The sequence below is a fragment of the Brienomyrus brachyistius genome, unplaced genomic scaffold, assembly GCF_023856365.1.
Source record: "Brienomyrus brachyistius isolate T26 unplaced genomic scaffold, BBRACH_0.4 scaffold32, whole genome shotgun sequence".
NCBI lineage: Eukaryota > Metazoa > Chordata > Actinopteri > Osteoglossiformes > Mormyridae > Brienomyrus > Brienomyrus brachyistius.
The window spans coordinates 2,361,338-2,381,821 of NW_026042307.1; the positions used below are offsets into that span (position 1 = coordinate 2,361,338).

Consider the following 20,484-nt stretch of genomic DNA (forward strand, 5'->3'; position numbering starts at 1 on the left):
ATAATAATAATAATAATAATAATAACTTTATTGCAAGGCGTCAGATTCACCGTTAAAGGTTATTGCTATTTCAGAACATTAACGGAGCTTTACTGATACTTTCTATCGCACCACTAAAGAGAATTACCGCCACACAACAGATTCACCATGGAGAATGATCACGTGAAGAACAAATCATATGAGCGGAAGCGGCCCATGTGGGTGTGGTAGTCACATGAGCCGAGGATAGACGATCGCAAGTTTCTTACTTCTGTGCAATAGGTGGCAATTTTTTGTTTCTAAACAACCGTTCTGACAAGGTAAGTTTAAATTACACGTCTTTCCCAAACACAGTTACATGTTGCTAACCTTTCTCACGTGTAATTGTCCTGCAATAATTTGAAAAATTAATTCAATACTGATAATTAACTGATGCAACGTCGAAATATAACGGTATCGATTAGCGAAGTTATTAATATGACAGTTAAAAGAAGCTCTATCAAATTACTGTCACTTATCTTTGCTGTAGCATTGCACGTTTATATTACTTCATGTCGGTTCCTCTTAATGTTTGTTTATTTCAGATTTTTGTGATCCACACGAAATCCAGATTAGCAACAATATGAAACTGGTAATTCTTGAAGAGTATGACCAGTCCAGTGAATGGGCTGCTAAGTATATCCGCAACCGGATCGTCCAGTTTAACCCAAGCGCTGACAGATATTTTACTTTAGGATTGCCCACTGGTAAGGGGGTTTTATTTGTCTTATGGAATTAAACTTATTTAACCCAGACTAAGACATTATGAGTTTAATAGTTGTAGCATTAGTCTTGTTCAGTGGAAGATCTGCATAACAGCCCACTACGTATATTATATGAGTGTATTGCAGCGCCAGGTATTTTAATGCATGTTGGCCCTGACTGGGGGCTAATTTGCGTTACCGGATGTGCGATACCCCCAGCTACCCTTTTGTGTCAATGAAGCGTGTGTGTGTGAAATCCCTATCCGTAGTGCTGTGTACATTTGTTCCATCTTTGCGCGTTCCTCTGTGCCCTGGGATCCCCCCCGACCCCTTTGTGTTATTGTGTTGGTAAGATGCATGCCCCCCCTGCATTTTTTAGTATCCCCCCCGAAAGGTCGTTCTTGCTGTTTGCTTTATCGCTGACCTTTAAAACGTGGCGGAATAAAAGTCTCCTTCTCCATTTCCGCCTCGCGATGTGTTGGACAAAGTTATATTTCTGAATTTCTCACATCTAACTATTATTTTCATATTATAGGTAGCACTCCGCTTGGCTGTTACAGAAAGTTAATTGAATACTACGAAAGTGGAGATCTTTCATTTAAATACGTGAAAACTTTCAACATGGACGAATACGTAGGTAAGTTTCTTTTTCACGAGTACGTCCATGTTGAACGCTGCTAAATAAAAAATATGAGGCGTATACGTATTCGCATGAACAGTTTGATAAGATATTTAAACATTTTCCGGATTCACATAATTTGTACGAAACAAAAACAGAACACTGTAGACCACTGCGGTAAAGTTGGTTTCATATTCGGATATTGAACTTCATTAGCTGTCTTCGTGTGAGTGTCAAAGCAGAAATACTTGTGCATTTTGTTTATTGACATTTGACACAATGAGCTCCCGCTCCACTGCTGTCAGAAAATTTGTTGTAGTATTTATAAAATGCATTGATCTCTATGGAAAATCTACTCCCGAACACGAGATAAGGGACCGTCTCCAAATTACTTGTCTTTCAATGGGGAATATGAAATTCTTCTCTTATCAGGTCAGCTTTGACTTTCTCTTAGTTTTCAGTATTTTTTCATGTTTTGTAATGAAACATAATCAGTAGCTTCCGAATGGTTTATTCTATTGTGCTAAAACAAGTTGCTTTGCATAAAACATCATCTTGAGGACCTAGTCCCCATCTGATTTTATCAGCTATAAGTTTGTCCTAATTTTAATTTATTGTGTTTGGTGCAAAAGAACCATTCCGTTATAAGCGGTTCACTATGATTCTAAAAAGCAAGTTTTGCTACATCAGAAATCCTCTTGAGGACCTACTCCCCCTCTCCTTTTGTCATTTCAAACCCTCTGCTAATTTTAAGGTTTTTTTTTTTTGGCTTAATCTGCTCATGAAAACTATGTTGTTCTACATCATAAATCCTTTAGAGGATCTACTCCCCGTCTCCTTTTGTCATTTTAAAACTCCTTTTAATTTTCATTATTCCTCTAGAAGATTTCTGATGTAAAGCAATTTAATTTTCGGGGTGGGGGGAGAGAAGATGGAGGGTTGAGCGGCTGCATTGTGTAGAGCTCTGACAAAACAGTCCCAAATTTGACGTTGAGGTAACTTAAACTCTCATTGAAACTGAAAAAAACTACAGCAGACCTTGTTAAAGCATACAAGTTGAAAACTGACTCCAAAAAGAAAGAGGGAACTTTGTCCTGTGTCTAACGGAAAGAAAGTCACCAAGATATGGACTATGTATTGGAAGAGGCTACAGTAAACAAAAGAGAACGTGGAGTGGATTCAGCCCCTTCAACTGCAAGTAAGACACCTGTGGAAAAGAGGGCCAAATCAACTGAAAGTGGTGAGTGTGATGATATATCTCTCAGACATAATGAAAGCAATCTTAACACTCAATCAGAAGGTGGATACTGTAGTTACATGTCAGGGTATTACAGATGGAAAGGTAAAGGTGGATGAGAAGCTAGCTGACCTGAAACAACAAGTCATTCAAAATAATGCCATGATTGCTAACTTAGCAAAGGCTGTGGAGTTCAACTCTGAAGAGGTTAAAGACTGTAAAGTCAGAGTGAAAGAATTAGATAAACAAAATGAACAGATATGTAAAGAAAATGTTGACCTTAAAATGAGACTGTCAGAACAGGAAAGATACAGAATGAGGTGGCCCATTCGCATCATTGGCATTGAAGAAAAAAAAGATGAAGATATCAGGGCACAAGTTATCCTCATTTGGGCTGTTCCTGATTTGGACTCAAAGCTGGAGGATGCAGCGGATGTTGTGCACAGAATGGGCAAAAACATGGATAAAAGACACAGAACCGATCATTCTTTTTACTCGCAGATGAGTGAAGGAAGAAATTTGGAAGAGAAGCAAAAACTTCACTTTTTTAAAAGAAAAGGGCATCAGATTGGCTGAAATGTTATCGAAGATTTGGAGGAAAGACGATTCTGGCCTCAGAAGAAGCCAGGAAAGCTGGGAAAGTGGCATATTTCCATGGTCCCTTTGGATACTCTGAAGGTCGTTGGGTCTGAAGTTATGGGTGAAGAGATTCCGCTCCTGTTTTTTCATTTATTTCTCTATTTTCTTACTGTGGTTTTGAAAGGTGTAAATAGGTGAAGGGACTTCTACATTCTACATTGACGGTTAACTAATAACTGGTTGGTATTCCTTTTATTCTCAGGGTTTTTTATTTGAACACTTTTTTATCTTTAATGTTAAATGCTAAGATTCATTTTGGTTCATTAAATGTTAGGAGTTTGAAAGACATTGTTAAAGGAAAAGCATTGTTTTATTCTGCAAAGGGCAAAATCCTCATTGCATATTTCTACAAGAAACTCATTCTTCTGAAACAGATGCATCTTTTTGAGTCAACCAGTGGGGTGACAAGATTCTCTTGAGCTATGGTACTAATCGATCTGGAGGAGTTGCTGTATGCTTCAACAACTTCCCTGGAGAAATCGTGACTCACAAAACTGACACCAATGGACATTGGCTAGCAGTGGTAATAAAAATTGATCATCTGTTTCTTATAATGGTTAATGGTTATGGTCATAATAATGACAACCTGAACAAAATTCTTCTTGAAGAGTTAACTGAGGTGAGTTCTGATTAGGTTTTGCACTGAATATGTTTGTGTAGGTGGTGATTGGAACATGAAACCAAATGAATGGTTGGATAGGTGACCCTCAAGATTAAGTAAACCACAATAGGGCTGTGCAATTAATCAAATTTCGATTTCGGGTCTCAACGATCACAAAAATGGTGTAATCGAAAAAAACGATTTCACTTTTTTTTTTTTTTTAAAGTTATTTTGACCTGCGCTCTGACGCACGCGCGCGCATCCGCACTTTCGCCCTTCCAGAAGCCTGAACTCTCTCACTCTATAGTCAGCAAAGAAGTTGTGTATGTGGCATCTGATCGCATTTAAAAATCAACGTGAGTGAAGATGGCAGAAAAAGAGCAGCCACAGAAGTCTGGTCAACAAAAGAGGTAGAAGCAATTCTGTTGTTTGGGAACAGTTTGGATTCGAAGAAGCGGACGTGGATCAAAAACATATTAGGTGCAAAATTTGCTACGCGGTTGTGTCGGCACCGGTTGGTAACACCACAAATCTTTTTAACCATTTAAAATTTAAACACAGACCGACATATGACCAACTAATAAACAGAAAGAACGGCGAACAACCCCCACAACATCCTCCGCAACATAGTCATCCATTAAAGACACGCTCTTCAGTGCAACTCCGTATCCATCCAGCTCAGAAAGGCACAAAAAAATAACAGATGCTGTTGCATACTTTTTAGCCAAAGACATGTGCCCTATTAGCACGGTTGAGAATGAAGGATTCAGGAAAATGATAAATGTATTCCAGCCACAAGTTCTTCATCAGAGCGAGTCTTTAGCACTAGCGGAAATATTGTCTCCTGCTTGCGTTCATCACTGAAACCAGATCATGTGAATAGGCTGGTGTTTCTGGCTAAAAACCTTTGAGGTTTAGATCTGTAACCCTATCAGCATTTTGGCAATGTTGGAACATGTTTACATAGGCTAAAGTTGAAGTTAAACATATTATTTTGTTGTTAATTATGTTTAAAATGTAGAATGTTGTAAAATGTTGTTTTGAATTTTTCAGTTTAAGGCACATACGTGAGCAAATTTATTTTGGACTAATTTATTTATTATTTTATTTTATATTTTATTTACTACTTGTTTTCAAAAGATTGTGGAAGTGCACTACATTGTTCTTGTTTGCCTTTATCTGTTTTGTCTGTCTTAATCTGTTTTAAGGAGAATTCACTGTTCTGTTCAATAAATGCAACATATTTCCAAAGTCAATGAGTAATCGTGTAAAATAATCGTGATTTCAATCATGACCAAAATAATCGTGATTATGATTTTTTCCATAATCGAGCAGCCCTAAACCACAATATAATGAGATTATTACCGATTTCATGATGAACAAAAATCTCATAGATGTGTGGAGAACATTAAATCCAGGACTAGCAGAGTTTTCAGGGATAAAGCCTAATGGAGAGAATAAATCTAGATTAAATTATTGGTTAATCACTGAAACTTTTGAGATACACTTCAGTCACTCATTTCAAAAGCACCTTAATCTGATCACTGCTTTATGAGGGTAATTTTAGGACCTATGGTAAAACAGAATAGACATAACAGTTTTTAGAAACTTAATGCAACTTTATTGAATAATGAGGAATATTGTAATATGATTACAGATATCATTGACTGCTGATAATGATTCATTTGAGAATGACATAAATAAATGGGAATTTCTTTATCAGATTAGATCAGCTACCAAAAAGTTTTGCAAAGATCTTAGTAAAAAGAAAAAAACTTTATGAAAGTAAAGTCTGTGTTTGTCTGTGTTTATTCTCCTGATCCACATAGCCAGACACTGATGGAATTACAGGCTGAATTGCATGATCTGTACCTTCAAAGAGCTCAAGGTGCATTTATCATGTCAAGAGCCAAGTGTATTGAAGCTGGTGAAAAGAATTCCTCTTATTTTAGTAATTCAGAAAAAACGTCAACAACAAAAGAATTCTGTAAGTAGATTGATATTTGATGTAAATTGTACAGACAGTAAGGTTATAGCAAAAGAAGTTTTTATTTTTTTCTCCAATTTATATTCTAGTTCTTATTCTAGAGTAGATACAGAATCTTTCTTTAGAAAGGTTAACAATGTTATTCCACCTGTTGAAAATTCTTTCAAATATATGAGTCAGATTTTACAATTGAAGAATTGGAAACAATTATTATAAAGATGACTTTAAATAAATCTCCAAGTACAGATGGACTCACTACTAATTTTTTTTATTTATTTGGAAAGAGTTGAGGAACGTAATATTCAGAGCTATTTGTTTATGGGTGGAAAAGAAAGAGTTAACAGCTAGTATGAAGCAAGGATTAATTACCTTAATCCCTAAACCTGGAAAAGATAAAAGGCTTCCAAACTATTTGAGACCGATCACATTGTTAAAAGCAGATTATATAATTTTTCATGAGTTATTGATGCCAGATTTAAAAGGGGGAATTTCAACAATAATCAGTTGAACACATTGATTGAATAACACAATCAGGTTTTCTGAAAGGATGATCAATCCATAATAACATACGACTGGTTGATAGATCTGTTTGACTATAGTGAGTTCTTTAATGATGGTGGATATATTCTATTTTTGGACCTTTATAAAGCTTTCGACTGTGTTGAACATCCCTTCATATTACAAACTCTGACTCATTTTGTCATGGACCAGGGCGGATTTGGAACGATGGTGTGACATGGTGCAAGCAGAAGCAGAGTGGATAACTCATTTGTGGCTCAGGGATCACTGGGGTTTATTCAAAGGGGAAAACACTAGGGACACTAATAAAACAAAAGCAGACCACAAGGGGTCAAAAACAAAACAAGGAAGGACAGCAACCAAATAACAATTATACTAGGACAAAAAACCTCTAGGATCAGGCAGACAAAATACAAGCTTAAGTAAACATGGACAACTAACATTCAATCAATGAACCATTGGGGAACCGAACAGAAGCAGGGACTTAAATACTGAACCTAAAACTGGGTAACAAGACTAACACAGGACAGGTGAAACTAATTAACTAAAACAAGAAACTCAAACTAGAAACAGAATCTGACAATGGGGAAAACTGACAGGTAAAAACATAATCAAGAGCAAAAACCAAAACCGAATACAAATGAAAAACACAGGGACCAGAAAACTGATACAATTGAAACACAAGGGAACAAAATCGACCAAACTACAAAAACAGAGGATGTGGAATTCGACCATAAGACAAGGGATCACAGGCAGCCGCATGCTCAATGCCTTGAGCCATGTGGCCGACAGGGCATAGGGGAAAACACAAAGACTGACAACACAAGGGACAGGATGAACAGCAACGCCTGCTGGCCAAACGGGGAAGGGACACAGGGTGGAACAACTTTGCCTGACCCTGACATATTTTGTTTTTGGACACAAGTTTATTGATGTTATTGAAATATACAAAGATATCAATCGCTCAGTAGCCTTAGATAAAGGCACATGTTCAAGGTTTGAAATCAACAGAGGACTCAGACAAGGATGTGCTAGTTCACCGCTGTTGTTTATAATGGTTGCAGAGATGTTATCCCTTTTAATTAAGAATCCATGACATAGAGGGTAAGACTGCATTAGTGTATTGGACAATCAATTGATAATAAGTCAACTGGCAGATGATACTACTGTATTCCTTAAAAATAGTAATCAGATTCCTTTAGCTCTACAAACCATAAACACTTTTTTCTAAAGCCTCAGGTTTACAATCAAGATTTCACACTTATCTACATTTATCTTTACATGATTATCCTCTCCAACCTTTGTACAACATTAGAGTGCAAATGCAAGTGAAATATTTAGACGTTGCATATAAAGACAAAACGGTGTCTAAGAAGATGAATATTCAGCATAATACAGACAAGTGTAAAACCCATTTAAATAGATGGTTGCAAAGGGCCCTCACTATCTTTGGAAGAATCTTGTTAACTAAAATGGACAATTTATCTCGGCTCATCTACCCAGCGTCATCTTTGTACATATCAATTTATTTTATTAAAGCAATAAACAATATTCATTATTATTTTATATGGAAGAACAAGTATCGCTACATTAGGGAAGAAGATATGGTTAAAAGTTATGAGGATGGAGGGGGGAAACGTGATTGACTTTGGTGTCATGGTAAAAGTCTTATGTAAATAATAAACAATCTTTTTGGTATATTATCCCTAATTTTATCTTTAAAAATTTTGGAGGAATTGACTTTTTATTACGGTGTGATTTTGACTGTAACAGACTACACATAAAACTTTCTGATTTTCATCAAACATTTCTTCTTTTTTGGAAACTACAACATGATTTCACGCCACAGACAGCTCCACATTGAAAACATTTAATTTGGTGACAGGAAAGTTTACAACAAATTGATTAGAACTTTTTTAATAAATTATTTTTTTCCCAGGGGGCGGCATGGTGGTGCAGTGGTTAGCACTGTCGCCTCACACCTCTGGGACCCGGGTTCGAGTCTCCGCCTGGGTCACATGTGTGCGGCGTTTGCATGTTCTCCCCATGTCGTCGTGGGGTTTCCTCCGGGTACTCCGGTTTCCCCCCACAGTCCAAAAATATGCTGAGGCTAATTGGAGTTACTAAATTTCCCATTGGTGTGCATGTGTAAGTGAATGGTGTGTGAGTGTGCCCTGCGATGGGCTGGCCCCCTATCCAGGGTTGTTCCCTGCCTCGTGCCCATTGCTTCCGGGATAGGCTCCGGACCCCCCACGACCCAGTAGGATAAACAGTTTGGAAAATGGATGGATTTTTTTCCCAATCAACTCAAACGAGACTATATACTTAAAGATTTTGATTTGAATCTGAAAACTATAATTAGGAAAAGGTATATATCTTACCCTATTCCTCCTAAGGTAAAAGACCTACATTTTAAAATTCTCAGTGAAATTTAACTAATGACTTTCTTAGACATAGATTTAAATTTGATGTTAATGGTTGTACCTTCTATGATAGTGAATTTTTCACTTGCCCCTGTTGAGTTTGACAGTTAAATTTGGAATTTGTTTATTGGATAAGAAAATTGGATTCTTAATTAATAACTTTAATTTTACATGGAAGATTCTTTAGACACAAATGCAGATTTTGTAAAACTAAACCTGATTTTAATTACTGGTTACATAATCTAAAATTATTTTGCAAGTCACTGATGTTAGTTGAATGCGAATCGGCCCAAAAATTATTCACATTGTTTGGCAATTTTGATTTAATTTCATGCCTTTTCTCCCCCATCTTTATTTACTTTTATTTATTTATTTCCTTTTGTTTTTGTTTCTTGGTTTTCAGACATATGTTTTTAGAAATATTATTGATATACATAATTAATTATATGCGTTAATGAGCAATTGCTTATTTTGCACCAAAAATATAGCTTGAAATTAGCAGAAGATTTGAAATGAGAAAAGGAGAAGGGGAGTAGGTCCTCAAGAGGATTTCTGATGTAGAGCAACTTGTTATGAAGCAGGGGTGGCCAATCTTATCTGCAAAGGGTCGGTGTGTATGCAGGTTTTTGCTGCAACTCCCTAATATTACTAATTAGAGGGCTAATTGGCTGAAGAGTCCTCACACCTGGGTTTGAATAGCTGACCTAAAGGGTATCCCAAAAACCTGCAAACACACCGGCCCTTTGCGTATAAGATTGGCTACCCCTGTTATAAAGAATTTGGGTAACCGATGTAGAAGCAAATGATTGTTTCATTAATAAAATTAATTATACTTAAGAGCCTACAAAATCAGAAGGGGTCTAGGTCTTCTACAGGAGGTCTGATGTATGGGAAAACTATTTTGGAAGAATTGGTTAATCCATTACAACACCATTAATTGTTTCTACCTTCTAGGGAGTTTTTCCTTGCCACTGTCGCCTATGGCTTACTCACTGGGGGCTTTGGGTGAGGATGCTGTAAAGCGCTTTGAGACAATGTAATGTTGTGATAATGCGCTATATAAAAATAAATTTGTTTGTTGTTTGTTTCACTAATCTACTTTGGCTTTCAGTTCTTTGGTTTTAAACAGGAGGAGTACACACTTTTTCTTTTGTGCGACACTTTATACACAGTCCCTAAAGGCTAAAATCCACTGAGGATGATATTCGCTGCATATTCGGAGAAAACCTTTCAAAAGGAACGAACAATGAGTATTTTATGTAAATAACCATGAGGAGCTGATTGCCCTTTGATAGAAGATTAATAATCAATAGTCTAAATGTTAATCTTTCTTTCCTTTGGTAAGCTGTTGATGGAAAATACCCAAATACCCGAATATGAAACCAACTTTACCGCAGTCTGAAGACCAGGGGCATAGATTTCGTATTAACGTCAGGGGGGAGGGGGGGTATGTCAATGACGGACTAAACATGATATAAATATGAATTAATAAATATACAAATTCATAATCCATCCATCCATCCATTTTCCAAACCGCTTATCCTACTGGGTCGCGAGGGGTCCGGAGCCTATCCCGGAAGCAATGGGCACGAGGCAGGGAACAACCCAGGATGGGGGGCCAGCCCATCGCAGGGCACACTCACACACCATTCACTTACACATGCACACCTATGGGCAATTTAGCAATTCTAATTAGCCTCAGCATGATTTTGGACTGTGGGGGGAAACCGGAGTCAAATTAATAACGAGATATATAAATAAATATGTGTATATACATTGCTCAAAAAAATTAAAGGAACACTTTGAAAACAAATCAGATATCAATGGGGAAAAAATCATGCTGGATATCTATACTGATGTAGACTGGGTAATGCGTTAGGAATGAAAGGATGCCACATCATTTGATGGAAATGAAATTATCAACCTACAGAGGGCTGAATTCAAAGACACCCTGAATATCAAAGTGAAAAATGATGCGGCAGGCTAGTCCATTTTGCCGAAATTAACTCTTACTCAGTAAATCATACTCAGTAGTTTGTATGGGCCCCACGTGGTTGTATTCATGCCTGACAATGTCGGGGCATGGTCCTAATGAGACCATGGATGGTGTCCTGGGGGATCTCCTCTCAGATGGACCATAAATTCATGCCATTTATAGGTGATAAATATAGGTACATCTCTAAAACCCAGGTCTCCCTGGAGGGGTCATTTAAAGTTTTTCTCTGAAACTCAGGGCTACCCCAGAACCACCCAGAAAGCTACCACTCTTACATGTGGAACAACTTTTTTAAGCACATCGACATTGAGCCAGCCAACACCCACATTCTGGACGGCAACGCAGCTGATCTGCAGGCTGAGTGTGAAGCCTTTGAGCAGGAAATAGCAGCTGCTGGAGGCATCGCCCTTTTCGTTGGTGGTGAGTTTTGAGCTGAGTCGTTACACACTGCATCCAAATGATATCATCCAGTAGCGCCAAAGCAGTGTGTTATGACGTTGTGTGTTACCTCCATGCCTTCCCTGTGATATATGCCCATGTTGCACGTCCCTCTCAATGTCTCGTTATCCAATAAATGCTATTGCTTTTATACATACTTCTATTGCTACATCTTTAATTGCCTGAAATTCACTACTGATAAAAGATTATCCACAATAAAAGTCAAGCAGTTCCAGTAATTCAACAGAAATATAGTTTTTTTTTACACACTTTGTATTGAGTAAGAATGCAATTTAAAAAATTTTCACTGCTTTGCCATTTGGTGTCACCAACTGACAGAAAACCATGAGTGTGCCTCATTTAAAGCGGGGTGTCTCAGCCTTTCCAACCCCAAGGCCCTGCTGTTCATCTGTCATGTCAGAAGGTCCCCTTTCATAGCACACACATTGTTGTTTTTATATCCCAAATCCCAATGTTATATTTTGTTTTACTGAAAAAGGTATAATTGACAGGAGTGAATAAATAAACTTTGGAATATAAGCTATAGTTTAGGAGATGGTTATTTCTGACGTGCTTTCTTATGGCAATTTCTCACTTCTCTACCTGTCACCCTGCCCCCTGACAGGAATCGGCCCTGACGGTCACATCGCTTTCAACGAGCCGGGTTCGAGCCTTGTGTCCCGAACCAGGGTGAAGACACTAGCTAAGGATACCGTTTTAGCTAACGCTAGGTTTTTCGGGAATGACCTGACAAAGGTCCCCACAATGGCTTTGACTGTTGGTGTCGGAACAGTGATGGATGCCAGAGAGGTAATAATAATAATAATATTAATTAAACCATAACTGCACAGGACAAAATGAGGTGTCATTTTAAAAAGAGGAACAACAATGAATGGCTTAAATCAATCTAATAAGTAATTTGCATGTGTTCTTATATCCTTTGATAAAGTATATGAAAAGTGTTGGTCAGCAGCTGAACTTAAACATCCACATCTAGATGAGGATTTGGACTCTCACTAGTTTACTTGATCTCCTTTTTCACTATTAAGATTTTTTATTTAAGACATTTTTGCACATATTTTCCAAATGACGTTATAATGATACTTTTATCTTAATCTGATGAAGTGTGCCTTGAGGTGTGAAAAGCAATACGGTTGTGGTGCAGTAAGCTGTGCTTACAGCCTCCTAATAACACTGGCTGTATGTCACAGGTCATGGTGTTAATTACTGGGGCACACAAAGCTTTCGCCCTGTACAAGGCCATAGAGGAGGGTGTGAACCACATGTGGACCGTCTCAGCTTTCCAGCAGCACCCAAGGACCATCTTTGTGTGTGACGAAGATGCCACTCTGGAGCTCAGGGTCAAGACGGTCAAGTATTTCAAAGGTGGGCAACAAAGGCAGGCCCTTGTGTTGCAAAAAGAACCTATAGATGTCTTGAATCAGCTTTCCCTTCATATGTCCCTTCATAGACTTGTGTAACTTCCTTCATCAGTATCTGAACACACACACAGATGTTAGTCATCATTTTTAACTTGTTTAAACAATGCGGTCTTTTGTAGGCTTGATGCATGTTCACAACAGGCTGGTGGAGCCACTATACAGCAGGAAGGACCACAAGAATTAAGACACCGTCCTCAGACCCAGCACCAGGATCTAACCGATGCAACCTGAGATGAAACTCTCCTTAACTGCCAAAAATCCCGTTGTATAATGTAATTTCAGTGAAGACTTGTTCTTTTTTGGAATGTAAATGCATCTCCAAGGGCTTCATGCTAAAGGCGGATCTATACTTCTGCACTAAACCAAACCATCGGTACAGCATAGGTAGGGTATAGCAGCATGACGTATGCCATACCTAATGCCATAGCCTGACACTCCTCAGAACTGTAGGTACATGTTGAGGTGACACAAATCACGCACGAGTGTAAATGCGTAGGCCATTTGGCCATGACGTAAACTCGGCGTAGACTACACACAGAAGCATAAATCAGCCTGAGCAGTTCTAGACATCTGCTTCCTAGTGTGTTCTAGTCTCATAGATTTTGGGAGGCTGCACACTTGAGGATAGAGACTGAGCCCCACTGATGTGCTCAGGTGACCTTGCTCAGTCCTGCTCACTAATGCTGTGCATTCCACTGGTGCTGCTGGAACAAATTATTGCACATTCCCTGCCTTTCACTTGTGATGTGCACAAGCAGTGCTATAAGATCATGTTTCTTCTACAAGGAGCCAGCTCCAGCAAACATAAATTCCCTCAGAGGTTTTATAATGGCACAATGCTCTGTGAGATTGGTTACATTTTTTACAACACTTGAACAGTACTCTGAAATACTCTTTTGAATTTGTTACTCTCCAGGCAGATCACAGTACAGCATAGTGTTTGGTGTGATTGGATCTGTTTTGCATTCTCAGAATTGATGTAAACTGCAATGGAAAAAAATGAAGGTGAATCAGCAATGTATGGTTATGTTATGACATGTATACAACGCTTAAGTTTTAGATCATTGGTTTTATAATTGTCAAGAAGAAATGGTTTATCTAATGGCTACAACTGGCTGGAAAGGCTCTAAACTATAGTATGTCAACTGAAAGAAATTTATAGGAACATAAATGTTAGAAATGAAAAAAAACCCACTAAATACAAATTCTCTCTTAAAGATGAGATAGAAGTTTGCAACTGGTGCAACAGATGGCCATAGTTTTCTAGACTGTTAAATGTGCTTGTTGCCTAAAAACCACGTGTGAAACAATATCTCAAATGAGAGCCCACAACTGACATTTCTTATCACAAGCATCTGTTTCCAGTATCTCATCAAACTCCAGTGTCATATTTATAGACATGAATTTCACTTATGTGTTAAAAAAAAAACAAGAACTTGAAAGTACCTAAAAGATCTCACACAACATCTGCAATTAAAACAGAAATATTCATTTATGAATGCAAGCGTTCATAATGCAGGAGGTGAAATGTTCATTAAAAAGCACAGAGCAAAAACGTACACAAAATAAATACAAAAAAAGTAACCACCTAGTTGGAGGGGAAAGATTCTGAAAATTGTCGTAGAAGTTGAATGTGCAATTAATGAATAAGTATACATTCAGACCTACATATCGCAATAACCGCTCATAGCATTCAGGTAAAACACATTTAATTGCTTTCACATTTCCAAGTGATCCATCGATTACTTGTAGAAATATTTCAGGTTGGTCAGTAGTGATTAGATGGGTGGGCCAAATGACAGGACTGTCTGAGGAATGCAGGGCTATTGTTTCTGATAGCACCAAATTAAGTTTTACAAAATTGTCAATATACTTCTATGAAAAAGAAACTTTATCCCTGATAATGAATCAAAGGCCTCTTACAGCTACTAATTACTCTCTTTCATTCTCTTCATTGCTGAATCCCAAATGTAACTAGCTCCAGAGTCCAGAAAAATAAAAGGGACCCCAGACTGATACTTTCATCACTATTCTTGGGGTAAGATTGTAGAAATCTTCAGTTAACTCGGTGATAGATGCCACATTAATAGCACCTTTCCCACCACCTACTTTCATGACCTTCACCTAATCATAGCAGTTTGATGTATTCATCACATGGTGTCTGTTTTACACATTTTACATATTTTGATTCTTTTCATTTTTGAGTATCACAATGTCTGCATGTAACACTATATTGTCAAGTATTGGGACACCTGTATTTACACACACATGAACTTTAATGACATCCCATTCCTAATACATATGCTTTAATATGGAGTTGACCCACCCTTTGCAGCTATAGCAGCTTCAACTCTTCTAGGAAGGCTGTCCATAAGGTTTAGGAATGTGTTTATGGGAATTTTTGACCATTCTTCCAGGAGAGCATTTGTGAGGTCAGGCACTGATGTTGAATGAGAAGGTCTGGCTCACAGTCTCCGTTTTAATTTATCCCAATGGTGTTCTATCGGGTTGAGGTCAGGGCTCTGTGCAAGCCAGTCAAGTTCCTCCACACCAGACTCACTCATCCATGTCCCTAAGGACCTGGCTTTGTGCACTGGTGTGCAATCGTATTGGAACAGGAAGGGGCCCTTCTTAATTAGTGGTCCGATGTGTTCGAATGCTGCAGCATTAAGAGTTCCTTTAATTGGAATTCATGGGCTAAGCTCATCCCCTGAAAAACAATCCCACACCATATTCCCCACCTCAACCAAACTTTATAATGGGCACAATGCAGTCAGACAAGTACTGTTCTCCTGGTAACTGCCAAACCCAGACTCATGCCATACCGAGAAGCGTGATTCGCCACTCCAGAGAACACGTCTTCACTGCTCTAGTGTCCAGTGGTGGCGTGCTTTATACCACTGCATCCAACACTTTCCACTTGCATTGCACTTGGATGCAGCTGCTCGGCCATGGAAACCGATTCCAAGAAGTTCTCTACGCACTGTTCTTGAGTTAATCTGAAAGCCACATGAAGTTTGGAGGTCTGTAGCTATTGACTCTGCAGACAGTTGGCGACTTCTGCACACTGCGCCTCAGCATGTGTTGTCCTCGCTCTGTGAAAAAAAGTAAGGGAGTGGTTTACAAAAAGAAAAATTGGGAAAGACTGCAGAAAACAACCAGACAAAGTGATAAAAATAAATAAATAAAATAAAAAATACAAGAAAATGATATTGTTCTTGTAGAAAAGATTTCTTTTTACCCATCCCCTAAACACTTATCCTGGTTATGGTCATGGGGCCTCAGCACAGGGCAGCGGTGCTCCCTATATTGGATGCCAATTCCCATACTGATACACTATATGTGCAGTTTAGAAACACCAGTGAGCCTAACTGCATTTCTTTGGAGTGCAGTGGGAAACCCATATAACAGAAGGAGATCATGCAAACTCCACACCCATGAATGCATAATGAATACATTATGAAGGTGCACTGAATGTTCTATGAATGCATTATGAAGGTGCACTGAATGTAAAGCGTCACCAAATAAATATTCTCTCAAGTTAAATAAAAACAACAAGTATAAAAAATTAAATGTACCTTCAAACACTGATTTATCAGTGTCTGCCATAACCACACACACGTGTGTATTGGTGCAGCTTCATCTGCCCCTTTCCGAATGTTGCTTAGGGGAAACATGCAAAGGCACAAAATGGTTACTTGTTTGCTGTATTCGTTTGGAATATACAGACCCGTACAGAAACATTTCAGTACGAATATGTGTCAATAGAAAAAATATTATTCAAAAAATGTTTAACTGTGGTTTAACTAGAATAAGCTCTGTAAGCTGCCACTAAATGCTCTCCTACTTTGAGGGACAGTGTTTATTTAGTGGGTAAGAACTTTTGCCTGTGATTGGATGGCTGTTGGTTCAAAGCCTGTGGACAGCAAAATGATTTCTCCATTGGGCCCTTAAAACAGCTGCTGTTTTAGAGTGATGTTATCCTGAATTATTAGCAGTTATTTGTTAAACAATATGAAATTATGTTTAAAGAAAACCATATGAAAATATGGCCATCTAAACATACAGAATACACCACCAGACTATATGCATCAGTAGTTCAGAGGAATTTACTGTGTTCTGAGGTTGTAGAAATGCAACACCCCAAAATCCAACCATTTATCCTTTATTTGTGCTCCCTGAAATATACAACAAAAATGTATCTATATCACTGGCTGTTTCACAACATAAATTTCTGAAAAAATGCATGTGCTACGTTGACTCAGAAGTGGCCTTTCACCTTAATGTGTCTGCAGTACAATGGCAGATCTCTGTTCCAGTGAGTGTTTTTAGTTATGGGAACCATGTGAGATGGCCTTCCTAGATTCCCATGGACTGGTTTAAGTGTCTCACCAAATCTGACCTCATGAAAAACACATGTTTATCACTGTTACCTGCTAACACTTTGAACAGCTGTTGTTAATGACTTTCAGATTTCATCTGCAAATACAATGTAGGCATTATTTCTTAAGCTTTAGTAAACAGATACAGGAGAAAGTTTAGAAAAGTTAGAATACGAGGAAAAGGAAGAGGAGGTGAGAGAAGCTTAGAAATGCCATACAGGATATACACCTAAAATGTGACATCACTGAGCACTAACCAATCAGATTATAGAGGTGTGGCTTGTCTCCATTATATAAACCTGACAGTGATCATAATTACTAATGGTTTCACACAGGAGAGACAATGACAATGACTTTGATCCTTTTGTTGTTGTTGGGGTTTGCAGGTAAGAATTCTTTAACATTGTTCTGATGTCTTTTCATAGTTACTTTATTTAAAGTGCAGTGAGTCCTGAATCACATGCACTGTAACCAAACCTGTAATATAGAAGTCATTTTAACATAAGAACTCTTTTTTCAAGGTCTAAATTTCATATTTCATATAAAACACCTTGTTAATAGAGGCATTAATGTACTTTGTCATTTCAGTGCACACCTCCCCAAAAAGGATTTCTTCCAGGATCTATGGCGGGAGAGACTGCCAAAACAATGAAGCCCGGTATTATGTTGGTGTGGAGAGTGATAATGGCGGGTGTGGTGGCTCCCTCCTCAGTGATACTTGGGTACTGACCGCTGCTCACTGTATTGGCCCGTAAGTTCTGTAATTCCCCCCCAGCATATCCTCGTTCCTGTTCATCGGCCATACAATGTTATGTAGCATTTTCCAGCATATGAAGATGAGGCGAATTTGTAAATCTGACAGTAGCCTGACACTTAACATTTTACATACTATACTGCTACTCATAACAGCTTAGGTCATGCTTTGCCTGTGGTTCAAGAACTTGCACTTGATCTTATGGTCAGGACATTCTCTTGAGAGATATAGTATCACAGTTGTTTTTAGAACATAGTTTCAAGCTCTTTATGATGGGGTAGTAATAAATTCAAATAGTTTTGATGTTAGTCATTTGCTACTTCAGTCGGGTCCAGTAGCCTGAGAGCGCTGGTGAAAATGTTTCTACTTTCTATTGTTTTCTAATTAAATATTCATCACAAATTATATTACCAGCATAACACATTGATTGGTTGAATCAATGAAAAAATGCACATTAATTCCATAATTTCTTAGTATTAGATACGCCCCCTTGTGTTCTAATGACAGATTGCACTTGAGATAGCAGTGACTCTGCAAGTTTGGGTAAAACCTGATGATCCATGTCATCCCAGCATGATTCCAAAGAACATCTTGTTATGTTACAGAACATTTCATATTCTTGATACTGAAGTGCCCCATGATGTTCAGGGAGGTTGAGGTCTTTGCTCCCCAAAATCTCAAACCTGGTCTCATCAGTAGATAGGACTCTTTTGCAGTGATCCACTGTGAAATACGGTTATGTCTTTATTTATCTCTAGGAATATATGAAGGAAATCCTAGTTTTTCAGTGTGGTCTCAGACTTTTGCACCCCACTGCGAGTGTACTTGTGTTTTTTATATTTATGCACATATATCCACACGCACTTTTTTCCAGAAATATGAGAGTCCTCATTGGATACCGTGACAACGCAGCAGGACCATCACAAACAATTCATGTTCAAGCTGCTTACTTCCCACCTGCTAAGCAAAACATGATGAATGATATTACACTGCTTCAACTGAGTCAAGCCGCTTTGAATGTGCAGCCTGTTCATCTCCCAACTGGATGTAACCCCAGCAACCTTCCCCCACAAAACAAAGATCTCCTTGTTGCTGGCATGGGATCACTGAGTATGAAACGTACACAATGAATAAAGATGCCATTCGCAGTTTGACAGGTTTAAAGCAAAATGTCTCTCTCACTTATTTTCCAGGAAGCTGGCGAGGATTTCCTAAACGTTTGCAGTGTGTGAATCTTCAAGTGAGGAGCTGTAACATGTTTAAACAACAACCTGGTGACATCTTCTGTGCTGGGGATCAAAATCACCAAACTGGATCCGTAAGTCTCATTATTACGCTGCACTTTAAGAAACCTAAAGCAGTGGGAGGATATTTTATAACACACTCACCACTTACACCACAGAAGTTTGCATGTGTGGAGTTCGCATGTTCTCCCCATGCCGTCATGGGGTTTCCTCCAGGTACTGAGGCGGCCAAGCTTTGTGCTAAACTTTGTCACACTAAAAAATAGGAACCAACTTGCAGGCAGGCACGGCAGGGGGCCTCACTCTAGACTGTGGTGTAGCAGAAAAAGCAGAAGTGTGTGTTGCAGGGTTGTTGTGACATTTTGCTCACTCTTGACCTACTGGGCCTAACAAAAAGCAAATGTCAAAATAGAGTTGTCCTAGGTTTTTCCCTGCCTCGTGCAGAACCTCAGAAACAATCAGTATTGGTGTAAGTTTTCAAAACAATCGGCTATCGGTTTTGGCCAGAAAATTCCTTAGTGGGATTCCAGGTTAATATATACGTAAATAATCTCACTAATATCCTCTCTTCCTTAGGGTGACTCTGGTGGTGGCTTGGTGTTCAATAGCAACAACAACCAAGGAACTCCGGAGGTGTATGGACTGGTTGAGGGTGGATATAATTACTTTCGGTTTCGGGTGTTTAACTTACCATGTATATTTACAAATGTGTGTACCCACTTGTCCTGGATCAAACATATAACTCATCTTTAATTTTTTTATGCAATAATAAACAATAAACCAAGCAAGGATATTAAGAGCATACCAAATCACTGTCTCTCCTTGTCATTTGTTGTCTTGTGTGTTTGGTTTTTCTCCCTGGTGTTTACACCTGCGGTGTGGGATTAAAACACTAAGGAGCACAAAACGTCCAAATCTCCTAATGTGGCAAAGATGTTAAGGAGAAGACAGTGATGTCACAAATCAGGATCTGGTTGGCTGCTTTCTTTTAACAGCCAATTAAACAGCTGCCCCTGGTGTCACAACCTGCTCTGCCCAACATCCCTCCTTATCGTGTTACTTTATGATGTTGATAATGGTTCATTAAATATCATTCAAACTAGGAAAGGGAGGGAGCTGTAGGAACAACAGCACTGTATTTCCCAGGCAACTTTGCCTCTTGCTCCACCTGTCTAATCCATATTCATCCCACATTAACCAGCCTGTACAATTTCTATAAGTGCTGGATGGATCACCTGGAAATATGAAAGTTTAAAGGTGCGTTTTTACAGCCTTGTCCTGAAACTATACCTATATAATTCATTGCACATTCCACCTACATGCCAATTTGCAGAGTCTTTCCCAACCAATTAGGTGGCTACCTATATTTCTTTATATGTGTTAATGTTCATGTCCTAAAATGTCATTTATATTATGAATATTCTTTAAGGACTCACTGACCACTTTATTAGGTACACCTTGCTAGCTCCAGGTCACCCTTT

The 20,484-nt window shown here is 38.5% G+C and overlaps 1 protein-coding gene and 1 long non-coding RNA gene across 3 annotated transcripts; both read left to right on the forward strand.

Annotated features, from left to right (window-relative positions):
* The first annotated feature begins 205 nt into the window (after positions 1-205).
* LOC125721177 (glucosamine-6-phosphate isomerase 1) lies at positions 206-19,812 on the forward strand. Of its 2 annotated transcripts, XM_048997227.1 has the most exons (11): positions 206-299; positions 564-725; positions 1,258-1,359; positions 10,981-11,163; positions 11,807-11,991; positions 12,393-12,567; positions 12,743-17,391; positions 17,594-17,756; positions 18,634-18,869; positions 18,953-19,077; positions 19,580-19,812. In XM_048997227.1, the coding sequence occupies exons 2-7, from the start codon at positions 602-604 to the stop codon at positions 12,805-12,807; spliced, it is 834 nt and encodes a 277-aa protein (XP_048853184.1). In that variant the 5' UTR covers positions 206-299; positions 564-601; the 3' UTR covers positions 12,808-17,391; positions 17,594-17,756; positions 18,634-18,869; positions 18,953-19,077; positions 19,580-19,812. The 2 variants fall into 2 exon arrangements, with proteins under 2 accessions (XP_048853184.1, XP_048853185.1); XM_048997228.1 differs by lacking the exon at positions 18,634-18,869.
* LOC125721206 (uncharacterized) lies at positions 1,366-5,074 on the forward strand. Its single transcript, XR_007385719.1, has 2 exons — positions 1,366-2,581; positions 3,080-5,074. It is a non-coding gene; the product is annotated as an uncharacterized LOC125721206 (long non-coding RNA).
* Positions 19,813-20,484: the final 672 nt, after the last annotated feature.